The sequence below is a fragment of the Neoarius graeffei genome, chromosome 26, assembly GCF_027579695.1.
Source record: "Neoarius graeffei isolate fNeoGra1 chromosome 26, fNeoGra1.pri, whole genome shotgun sequence".
In the NCBI taxonomy this organism is placed as follows: domain Eukaryota; kingdom Metazoa; phylum Chordata; class Actinopteri; order Siluriformes; family Ariidae; genus Neoarius; species Neoarius graeffei.
In genome coordinates this window covers 46,507,143-46,519,554 of record NC_083594.1, presented here as the reverse complement: position 1 = coordinate 46,519,554, position 12,412 = coordinate 46,507,143, and the positions used below count along the sequence as shown (strand labels likewise).

At 42.7% G+C, this 12,412-nt stretch overlaps 1 protein-coding gene across 2 annotated transcripts in view; it reads right to left on the bottom strand.

The window, feature by feature from the left end:
- Positions 1 to 809: 809 nt before the first annotated feature.
- The window catches only part of cdh4 (cadherin 4, type 1, R-cadherin (retinal)), a 574,783-nt gene continuing 563,180 nt past the window's right edge, over positions 810 to 12,412 (bottom strand). Inside the window, exons 12-17 of one of the 2 annotated variants that reach the window (XM_060910366.1) lie at positions 5,941 to 6,083; positions 4,584 to 4,859; positions 4,187 to 4,420; positions 3,941 to 4,080; positions 3,688 to 3,852; positions 810 to 2,287 (exon numbers count right to left, since the gene is read on the bottom strand). In XM_060910366.1, the coding sequence (XP_060766349.1) occupies positions 2,084 to 2,287; positions 3,688 to 3,852; positions 3,941 to 4,080; positions 4,187 to 4,420; positions 4,584 to 4,859; positions 5,941 to 6,083 (1,162 nt within the window). In that variant the 3' untranslated portion in view covers positions 810 to 2,083. The remainder of the gene's footprint in view (positions 2,288 to 3,687; positions 3,853 to 3,940; positions 4,081 to 4,186; positions 4,421 to 4,583; positions 4,860 to 5,940; positions 6,084 to 12,412) is intronic. The other variant, XM_060910367.1, reaches the window with a different exon arrangement.

The window sequence follows — 12,412 nt, the reverse complement described above, 5'->3', positions numbered from 1 at the left end:
CGTGTCTTTACAATGAAGCACAAACAGTTGGCTCTTCTCAAAGATCATCTTAAAGACCTGGATCTTAGTTAAACAAGATGGAGAAGTGATCACGGCGCATTGTAACTGTAAAATAACGACACATGGCAAGAAAAGTACTTGGAAATCGCTGAGAGGGAAATACAAATTGTTCACTTTTTTTTTTAATTAGGTCACAGGGAACTCTGAAAAAGCTTTCATCAGTGTCATGGTTTGATCGATACTAATGAGGCAGGTATGATGTCATGTGAAATCCAGTGTTGGTGAGTCCAATGCAACCACAACAGGTGACACTCAAATCCTGTTTTTGGCTGTAAATCCACTTAAGGTCAATATTAAACCAATAAATTATGAACGAGTAGCAGATGCATGGTCAGATTATTCTTCGAACCGTAGCCATATTGGGTCAATTTCTAAATCATCTCATATTTTCTCTTAGGCACGAACACAGTTTATTTATTCATACAGCCTAATCATAAATTATGTAGTAATTTGGTTTTCAAACAGTTCTACTTTTTCTGCTACTGTACTTCTAATGCAACACACCATGTTTCAGTGGTTGATTTTCTGTCCCCACTTTTAAAGGAAAATGCTTGCGTTTGAAGACAGTGGTCTGGATGCTATTCAAAACCACATGAAATATATTTGGTGACCTCCTGAGGTGTGAACACCACCCAGGTAACTTTTAATATGGTGCTCAGAAGAAATGTAGAGTACAGCACTATGCCACACTTTTTTTTTTTAAATAAAAGACATTTATTTTCTAAAGCGCAAATCCAATAATGGTTTCGGTGAATGAGCAAGTAGCTCAGAAACACACAACATTAGAAGCAGGTGTGATTTGCTCTCATAGAAAGAACTAAAAGAATGTACTGTATGAAAAACATTTGCAAAAGAGAACGTGCTAAAAGCAAAAGGTGTTCACTCTCTCACACAATGATGTACTCAAAACCACTGGGGCAGAAAAATTCTCATTTAGCCCTGTAAGGACCTTGGAGAGCAGCAAATGTTCAGGTAATACATCCAAAAATATGTATTTACAGCATTTTTTTTTTTTTTTTAACTATACAGGTTATACATGTTCTTTGCCAACTACTTTTCACATTCTGACCACAAGGTACGAGTGCGGCTGATTAAAGACGCCGCTCTTGAGAGAAATCATGCATGTACAAGTCCAATCAACCTTGACAAGGGGAATGTTCGAGATGGATAAATCGCTCCTCCTGCGATGCAGTCTGACTGGTGGCCTGCTCGGACGAGTTACAATGCAACGCAAAAACAAGGCAGGCAAGTGTCTGAGCAAAAAGGCTTTTTTTGTTCTTTTGGGGGAAAAAAAAATCACAAAAGTTGTCACTTGATCACCACCTTGGTAAATCGTGGTCATAATTACAAGACCAAATTTCTAAACTGGGTCACCCGAATCCTACATCTCAGTTCCTGGAAAATTAGATGTGCCCCTTGTTGTAGTGTCTCTTTTTTTTTTTTTTTAAACACATCTGCTAACAGAAGAAATTGTCTTTCATCTCCATGGTCAAGTTTTTTTTTCCTGCACCGTTAATAGAGAATGAGTGAGTAGACGTGGAGCGGAGGGACCAAGGGAACGAGGGCGTGTACCGCTGCCATGAAAATGAGCTTAAAACAGCAGCTGACCCTGAGGAGTCTCTGGTACAAAAAACACCACGAAAAGGCACTTGAGCAACGACAGTGCTTATCAAATAAAATTCAAGTCGAGAGAGCGGATAAATTTGTCCTGTCCTCTTCAGAGCTGAAGTGACGCATGGATTTTTTTTGTTTCAGAGCTCATGAAGGACTTGGTCTCTCCTACCAGGGCTGCTGCAGCTCTCCAGACAGCCAAAAGCAAAATTCACAAGGATAAACTTGCCAGCACGGGGGGGGGGGGAGACGACAGAGAGAAACACACTCGCAGAAAGCAGCAATGGTCCCTTTTTAAAAAAAAAATCTCTCCTCATTAGAGTGTCTTGTGCAGGAATGCTCCTATGGCTCTTCGGTGGAACGATGCTGACTCCCTCATGTGGGCCCCTCTCTCATCCCTGGAGCTCCACCCTCAGTCATCCCCGCCGCCATAGAGGTCGGCCAGTTTTTTAAAGCGCGGCCCCCAGTCGTTGAGATAGTCGTAGTCTTGCTCTTCCGAACTGGACGAGTCGAGCGAGCTGACGGAGCCGGCTGTCGAACCGCTGCCCTCGTAATCGAACACGAGCAGAGAGTCGTACGGTGGAGCTGTTGGGTCATTATCCGCTGCTCGCAGACCCTGCAGGGGGAAAAAAGAAATATTGGCATGACTAATTCTACCCCCCAAGAGACATTACTTGAAAGCACATATTTGATATTTCTACAACATGGCTTGGCACTAGAAGAGGAAATTGCTATTCATACCATGCTTGGTGTATTATCGTCTAATCCACTTCACTGTGATTTGTTTTCTAAACATGATGAGATCCTCCGGCTGCTGTTTGAATAGTCTGAGCTGCCAAATTCTCTTACCGAAATATTTACTTCAAGATTAGACACAAACACATCTCTAACCAGACATCACTTGAGAAATTATCTATTGCTTTGCCTGCTAAAGTTGAGGTCTGTACAAGACTTTCTCCATCTGAAGGCCAGAGGCCAACAACAGGATACCCCTCCTTTTTCTCCATACGTTCTGTCTAACTAGTGGGGAGTTCCAGGTATTTATCCTCTATTGGACCAAAGGCTCGGTGTGTACCGTATTTTCTGGACTATAGAGCGCACCTGTATATAAGCCGCATCCGCTCTATTTTTAAAAAAAAAATAGATTACAAGCCGCACCAGGCTATAAGCCGCAGATATCTATGTTGAAAAATTAGATATTTACTGCATGTACAGAACGATTTTGTACTGTAAATGTATGTACCTGAACAGATTCTTTCCGAACAGTGCCTTTTAACACGGCAGCAACTTTGCTGATTAAAACAGAACAGAACCAAGAGAAAATAACCGGTATTTATTTACCTTCATTTCTCCTGTGTTCGAAACCACAAGTCACTTTAATCATCTTGGCTGGATTTGAAAATAATTACCAGTTAGTAATTTGTCGTGCGTGTTCTATCTGCTAATTCTTCTTTGCATTGATTTTTCGTCTATCTTATTTTTGATTCTACTTCTGGTTAGAGCGCCCCTAGCGGTGGAAGAAAAATCCACAGAATAGCCGCATGGTTCAAAACCAAGGAAAAAAGTAGTGGCTTATAGTCCAGAAAATACGGTATTCAGTTTTGTGGGAAGTGTGCCAAGGACTGCATTGCAGGTGGCTGATAAGTGGTGTCTCAGACCACTTCTTTTGTTCAGCGATGGTCGTTCCAGGTTGATGAAGATGGTTTCTTTGTCTTCTCTGGCTAGAATGCAGACATTGCAGTCCTGGCCTGAGGAATTGGCTCTCCTGTGTTGAGCCAAGCGGTTGTTTCTTTTTCTGGTCTTGATGGAAGCCCAGTCAGGATACTCGCACTTCTGAAGCGAGTTCTTGGCACACTTCCCCCAAAACTGAATACACATCCATGCCACTTTTAGCACCTATGGTTTATGATGACCTCAGAACCTTCAAAGATATGTGTCGATCTTGAATGTTGCACTAACACACGCTCCACCTGTCCTTCCATTTTTATTAATATGGCCTCCAGGATCTCAACCCACATCAGTGATGAACTCGCCGATGTCTTCAGGGTGAGGTATGCTGGGTCGTATTGGGTACTGGGACTCTGGGATGATTGGCCTCTCGTCTACTCTCCTCACGCCCCCTGGCTTGCTCATGATGTGCTCGAGAGTCTCGGGTTGCTGCAGCTGACTCAGGTCATAGTCCTACAACATGGTTAAAGGTTCTTTAAGCAGCGGTAGAATCGGCATACGTGTTTCTCAGGTATACATTATGATCGTGTGTAAGCCTAACCTGATCCTCCTCTCCCCCTCCCTCCTCATCATATTTCAATATGTTGTCCCTAACGTCATCCTCTGGGTCAATGAGAAGAGGTTTGGTCTGTCGCTCCTTCTCTCTGCGCTTCATCCACACCACAAAAAACAGAACCATGCCTGCAGATACACACATGCACATTAACAACAAGGAATACCACAGTTTTGATGTTTGTTTGATGCCATGCCTGCTTCAATGCAACTATTAATCCAGCCCTCCACTCACTGAGAAGGATTATGATACAGATGAGGATGGCAACGATGGCTCCCGTGCCCAGGCTTGCAGATGCCACGGCTCCAAGTGAAGTACAATCGCCATGCTCATCACAAGGACACACCTTCACTCTGATGATGGAGCGGTTTGTTAGGGGAGGGTTGCCCGAGTCCGAGACCAGGACAGGCACACGGTACACACCTGCCTCCAGGTATGGGATCCTCAGCCTGAGCTGTGCGTATTCACCTGGAGACCAGACACATTACCGGGTGGCTGGATTGACGATTTAATAATGAAGGATTTCTCATAGAATGCTTCAGGTTAATCAACTGTATCTGGTGTGTTTATACAGGGATGCGTTGCTGTACCACCCCAGTGACAATGCATTTTATCTTGGGACATTGCTTACTATTTGTACTGGATGTTCTACTTCTTAAAAGTGTCACACCATTCAGACGCGAGACGGTCCAGTTGCGCCGAACAGACGGAGGGAACGAGGGCAGCTCGAAGACGTACGGCCCGGCGTTGGGCTCGGCGTCGGCGTCTGAGGCCGTGATGTTGATCCTGGAGCCAGGTCGTGACCTCTCGCACAGCTGGGCCTCTCTAGGCACCAGCACTGGTACGTTATCATTTACATCTATCAGATAGATCTGCAAAGTGCCTGTTCCTGTTGCAGGAGGAGACCCTGTGAGGGAGACAGACAGAAACGGTGATAGCCAGATTCAAAAAAGACAGAGGCCATGGCTAGCTTGCATATCTCTGGTGTCACTCATGGTCCCTTGAATACACAACTTACCAGTCAGAACCTGTGAAATAAAAAGATCGACCCCACTCTTGCTTATATAAGAATGCGATTGGATTCTACGAGTACAGTGTTCTCCCTCAGTATTTCGGACGGAGAGGTGTAAACCTGGGAACGTTGCAGGGCGTGAGGCTAGACTACACCCTGGATCGCTCTTAACCTCCCTATGGTGACAAATATGTCACACTTCTTTAATGGAGATGTGCTCTGTCAGAGGCTGTCTCTGCAAAATTACTTTCCTAAAGAAAACAAATGCATCTGTTCCCGCTGGCTGAATCTGACGAGGACAAACACACACGAGGCTTTATAGAAAGCCTGGTGCACACTCGCAAATCTACAACATGAGGGAAAATGAGATACAGATCGATTCAGAGAAATGGGCTTGTGCAGATATCAGTCAAATGCTGCCTGCCTTTGGTCGAACTGATGGGGAAAATGTTTCAAGTCTCACCGAGTGGTAGGTTGTGATCCAACAGACTGGTTAACAAAGCTTTCTATTCAGAACAGCTGTAAGGACTTGTGGGAGGGACAAAAGAGCCTGTTTGGTGCAGTTTCATTTGAAGCACTCCCAGCTAGTCGGGTAAAGATTGTTTCCCTGGTCAGCACTCTGTTCTTTAACTTTACTTTTTTTTTTTTTCCCTGCAGCTTGGAGAAAGGGGACCAATAAAAAGATATGGCAGTCCTGGCTGGTGGCTGCAGACGAAATGAACTTGTGGGTCCGCTGTGATTGCGTTTTGTCTACGCTCGAGTTTCTTCACGGTAGCAGAGTGGAGCAAATAATAATCCAATCTCGCCAGAAAACATGTGTTTGCGATTGTTAAGGGGCTTTCAGTCGACTGACTGTAGAAAACTTGCCGAAGCCTCACAAAGAGAGAAGACAAATTGTTTTCAGCTGTTGAAAATTGTCCCATCAAGACAATAATGACACTCGCATCTATCCACAAATGTGCATACAATAGCTTACCGTTATCTGCAGCCAGAAAACTCGCTTCATACACGTTATTTTTCACGTAAGGTGATTCCCGGTCCAATATGGCTGTCGTCGTGATCTGCCCATTTGTCTTGTTGATTCGGAGCCAGTTTCCAGGATCGGACTGCTTAGAGTACCTATAAATCAAAAATATGGCATTCGCTTATTTGAGAGTCTCCTCTTTAGTCGTCTGTAATATGGTGATTCTAAAAAAAAAAAGTACTTCTGTCATATATCTATTCCTCATAAAGTGTGTTATATCAAAAGTCTCTCAGCAGATACTCGGGGCCAGTAGAACAGCAGCAATGCAGAATTATTCACCCTCAATCGAATATCAGTGCTGACACATTATTATTTTACAGACTGCTGAATAAATTATGTGCTGGGACTTCTCCGAGACAGTCACAGCTCGCTAGTGGTATAGCACCCAAGGTCAGACAGCTGTTCACAATTTGCAATGGCTGGTGCTTAAACATCTGACGAATAGCCAAATAATTAGCTCACTAAAACATATTTTAGAGCTCCTCTTAATTTATTGCGATTCCTTCTGCCAAAAAAAAGGATTCCAGTGGCAAACAAATGTATGGGAAAGACATTGGCTAAATATCGTAAGAGAATTAAATACCTGTTGTAACCCAATGGAGAGTAAATTTATCAGATTTCAGTAAAAATGGTGTTTCATTCATGCCAAATCCATCTATCAGCATGATTTGGGGACGTGGGAGGAAACCCATACAGTAACACAAGCTCACATTAGATCTTTACTTCACAATTTCCTTTTCAGAAGTTCTACATTTTTGCTTTGGAGAAAATCCAGTCACATCCACGGTTGACTAGGATCAATATGGTGAAGGACACAACTGATAAAGCGACAAGAACAGGGCCGAGTACTTGGGAGCATCTCAGCTCATGACCAAGAGGAAGTCGATTAAGGGCACAGGGATCACCGCTGGAATGAAAGGTGGGACAGACTATCCTAACGGGATTCTGCTGGGAATGAAAAACGAGAGAAATGTAGTCACGACTCTGGTTTTAAGGTACAGAAGATTGGTAGAATGTATTGCAAAGAAAACAGCTTCACTATCATATCACATTCTTGGGTCTATCTGTTGCTTCTAATGTGAAATAACGTTACAAATCAGAACACCTAACTCGAGGTAGAATGTTTCACTTGTCTTAAGTTCCGTGTCCACATGCATGCCTAGAAGGATATTGCCATGGGATGGTGTCCTAAGAGATCTAACAGATCACAAACGTGCTCGTTAAAAGAAGCTATTATTATCAGCATCTTAAAAAAAACAAGATGGTGTGGTTGGTTCATGACTCCTACACATGTGCTGGAAAGTTTGTGAACCCTTTAGAATGTTCTATATTTCTGCATAAATATGACCTAAAACAACATCAGATTTTCACACAAGTCCTAAAAGTAGATAAAGAGAACCCAGTGAGACAAAAATATTACACTTGGTCATTTATTTATTGAGGAAAATGATCCAATATTACATATCTGTGAGTGGCAAAAGTATGTGAACCTTTGCTTTCAGTATCTGGTGTGACCCCCTTGTGCAGCGATAACTACAGCTAAACGTTTGCGGTAACTGTTGATCAGTGCTGCACACCGGCTTGGAGGAATTTTAGCCCGTTCCTCCGTACAGGACAGCTTCAACGCTGGGATGTTGGTGGGTTTCCTCACATGAACTGCTCGCTTCAGGTCCTTCCACAACATTTTGATTGGATTAAGGTCAGGACTTTGACTTGGCCGTTCCAAAACATTATTCTTCTTTAACCATTCTTTGGTAGAACAACTTGTGTGCTTAGGGTCGTTGTCTTGCTGCATGACCCACCTTCTCTTGACATTCAGTTCATGGACAGATGTCCTGACATTTTCCTTTAGAATTCGCTGGTATAATTGAGAATTTATTGTTCCATCAATGCTGGCAAGCCGTCCTGGCCCAGATGCAGCAAAACGGGCCCAAACCATGATACTACCACCACCATGTTTCACAGATGGGATAAGGTTCTTGTGCTGGAATGCAGTGAATTCCTTTCTCCAAACATAATGCTTCTCATTTAAAACAAAACGTTGTATTTTGGTCTCATCCGTCCACAAAGCATTTTTCCAATAGCCTTCAGTAAACTGCAGACGAGCAGCAATGTTCTTTTTGGAGAGCAGTGGCTTTCTCCTTGCAACCCTGCCATGCACACCATTGTTGTTCAGTGTTCTCCTGATGGTGGACTCATGACCATTAGCCAATGTGAGAGAGGCCTTCAGTTCCTTAGAAGTTCCCCTGGGGTCCTTTGTGACCTCGCTGACTATTACACGCCTTGCTCTTGGAGTGATCTTTGTTGGTCGACCACTCCTGGGGAGGGTAACGATGGTCTTATAACCTTTTCCAGCCTGATGAGCATCAACAACGCTTTTTTTTTTTTTGAGGTCCTCATAAATCTCCCTTGTTCGTGCCATGATAGATCCCTGTTCTTTAAATTAACTGCTAATCCTAGAGGTTTACATACTTTTGCCCCTCACGGATATGTAATATTGGATCATTTTCCTCAATAAATAAATGATCACTTTTTTTTTGTCTCGTTTAACTGGGTTCACAAACTTTCAAGCAGTACTGTATGGCACCAATCTCATTTTTCTAAGTACCAAAGAAACCTCCGTTTTCATTTGCTGTGAAACAATTGTAGGTTACATGACAAGGAAATGCGGGTAGCACTTCAGATTTTCAGCAGACGCTTGCTCAAAAGTAGTACTCGGACTTCTCCAGAAAAGTTGAAGCCGCCATGGGCCTCCTGGTGCATTCTCAGCTAATAAATTACGTATGAAATTTCCCTCCACAGATCTGCGTGCCTGGCTCTTGAACACTGAAAGGCAAGTTTTTATTTTTTCTGGGATCGAGTAGCTGGCGCTTGTGGACATCTCTGAGTACTGTTGAGTATCTAGATAAAAGTCCTCAAGAAAAAAAAATTTACTTACTACAGATATAATCATCAGTAAAACGTAACGAGTCTTTTGTAAACAAACTGAAATATGATCCAGATAATATGGAACTGTGTGGCAACAATTTACCAACTACCCCCTTTAATTTTCCCTTATCTAAGCCATATTAAGTATACTTTTTTTTACTGTATAGGTCATAATTCATGCAGTAGAGGGTTAAGACAGACATGCCATGCCTCTTAGTGTGAGGCTGTTGATTGAAAGCTGGCCCAGTCTTGGCAGTGGCTCATTAAGCAGTCACTGTGATGTCCCAGCACTTGGCTGGAGTGAGAGCAGTCAATCTCTGAGAACATAAGGGAGAGGATTCTGGGCTGTTGGTTAATAAATTAAAATTTGGAACGGCTTTTTGTTCTTCTCCACTCTTTTTGTGCTGTGGAAGCCAGGCTCTGTTATACACTCTCACTTGTACAGTGTCTTCCACATGTGGTGGTCAGTAAAGCTTGACCATTTTGCAAATGTACTTCACGATGACCACATGTTTGTGCAGACGCTACATGAGCTTGCGTACTTTAAAAGTGGCTTCCACTAGAGGGCATATCTGAGCCAAAACCGTAACGCTCAGTGATTTTCTTACGCAGCAGTGTTAAACACACTCACAAATTCTGATTTTTATTAATCTAGAATACTCAACACAGCCTTATCAGTCGAGAGATTTTTAAAATTCCATTACTAACAGTTATAGGAACACTTCATGTTTGTATTCGAATGCGATAAATGTTGGTACTGCACCACACGGTGTTAATTTCCAAGAATGTGCACAAGTGACCGCAATTGTGAATCAGCCTTAACATACATTTTAATCTTAAGGTGATTATACATGGGGCAACTTTTTAAGATCATCTAATCAGACTGCTAGCAGCAAATCACATGACCACCTGAGAGCATCTGAAATTAACAACAAAAATATGGTGGCAGACAGAGAGAACTTATGCCAGTAAGTTGTGTGTAAGCCCACAAGTGGTGATTTTTCAGCTAGCGAACCACCGCTCCACAGCGACTGAATGGCTAACAAGCGGTGGTTTTTGCTAACACAGTTAGCTCTCTTGTGTCAAGTTAAAAGTGATGGGCAGCTCATGAGAGTTATAATAGAGATTGTCTAACTTATCATCTGATCTAATTCGCATGACTACTTGTGGAACCCGGGAGCGAAACGGTACGAGCTCCGTTTTCCTCCTCAGCAGCATCTCCTGGTCCATGCCATTTTTGTGTCAGTTATAGCAGATGCGATTGAGGCTAGTAGCATTTTTAACGTGGTTATTTTGACAGAGTATCTATTCAGTTTTGTTCTAGAAGTGATGGTTACTCGAGCGAAATAAAGGCTGAAGCCAAGACAAAAGTGACAAGCTGCAAATGTTTCAGTGTCCATCTTTGGGGTGTCTTTGCTCTTATCTGATTGCCTGGCGACGCTGCCCAAAAAACTTCCCCATGTATCATCACTTTTACATACAAAAGATTCCTATTAATATGTTTTCATAAATGGTCAGAAAGTGGTACTGGATTTCAGTTCAAGGTAAGGAGCACACGCAAGTAAGACATGCCTCTGTTTTTGGTCTCATGGGCTTGACCTCACAACTGTCCAAGTAGCGCATACATCTGTAGTTATGTCTGAGATCTCAACTCTGATCATGGCACTTAATTTCAGCATATTACAAAGAGTGGCTCCTTAATGCTAATCCTGGAAAGACGCAGGTGTGGGCTAGTTCACACTGTGCAAAGAAGATTGACCCAGAACTGCACAAAGCATATCGCGCTATCGTTCGCTGTAAGCTAGCAAGCATTTCAGGCGTGACAGCAAGACCAAAAGAGTTTTGCAACAGTAACTGGTTTCGAGAAAATGAGGTCATCAGAGTCCGGGAACAAATGGCGAACGACCGATCCCACCATAACGGGGCTGTCCCCAAACCCGGTGAGGATCTTCCCAATGGAACTTCCCTCTGCAGGAAAGACTGGGTCACTCGCCGCAAGCCTGTGGTGAACCCGTCCAAACCATGGATCACTTACTCAGAGGATGCCCATTGGGCCCAAGCTGCTCTGACCAAGACCTTCTGGAAGCTAATAAAATTGTCCTAGTGTGGATACAGTGGTGGCGTGGTGATTAAACTCTGATTACACCCTAAAAGTATAATATGCCACTCCACTATCGCTCATTATTTTGGCTTAACTGGGACAAAAAAGTCTCACAGATCTAATTTTTAGTCAGCCCACCTACCTGCTAAGACCTGTCATGATTTATATAGCCATTTCCACACCCATAGATTTACATCAGCCTTCATTGAGACGGGGTTAAGCGTCACCTGGAAGAGGATGGGTTTCCTTTTGATAGTCTGGTTTCTTCCTCATGTCAGCCCAGAGTTGCTCGTTAAGGATCTAAAATTACATCTGATTTCTATAAAGCTATACGTTATTGACAAATAAAAATGAATTGAATCGAACTGTTCGTTTCAGTTTATCTTGGAATCACACACAAAGACAGCAGTACTCTGAAACATACCAGTCTTTGATGGTAAGAATCGGAAACCCCAAGGAGTTAAAATGGAAGAAAAGCCTGAAGCCAATGAAAGAATAGTGGGAGAAATGGCTGGGAAGTGGAGCTGTTTGTTCATACGAGAGACAAAATGCTGTCAGATGGACTGTAGTCAGCACATGATGCATCGTTTGAGACTCCGAAAACACAGCGGAGAATAACTAGAGGGAAAGTCATAGATGTTACGCTCAAGCGTTTGAAGCACAAACTGTACCAAATTCACAGATCTGTGACATGTCTGTATTCATTGCCAGTTTGCATAATTGTAAAATACCATTTGCACATAAATCACACAAACCCCTAACGCTTAAGCTATGGCAATAATGACCTGTGCTTTAAGAGGGCTCGAGGCTCATGTCTTTCAGCCTGGAGCATGCTGAGCAGAATAAGGACTGTAGATAATTCACTGATTGTTAATTTTTCGCACACATTTTAGACAACAGGACAGAAACGTCCTTCATGGTCCGCAACAAATTGTTTGCGAACAAAATCCAGTGAAAAGGTTACTGTTTATACTCATAAAATGGAGTTGGCACACGGTAAAAGTATACAATATTGAAAATGTAAATGCGCTAAAGGGTCTTTATTTGAGCAAACGTCCAACGGAATCCTAAACTTGCGAGTGGTTTCACCGAATAAGATCGTGAAAACTAATAAGCTGGAACACCTTCCTAGGGATTAAAGTAAAGGTCGTCTAGCATATGTATTCCTCTGGCAGACTACTCCGGGTGCCACAGTGGCTAGACTTGCATACTGTAGCTCCTGTTTTAAAGGTTAATTAATATACTTAACCAATTTTATGTCCTCATATTCCCATAATATGAAGAGACAGCTAGAAGAATGATGCACAGAGACATGCACTTTTAAAGTAACCTATTACGGGTACAAGGAGATTGGAATATTTAATTTTGGATTAATATTCTGATCTATGTTGCCAA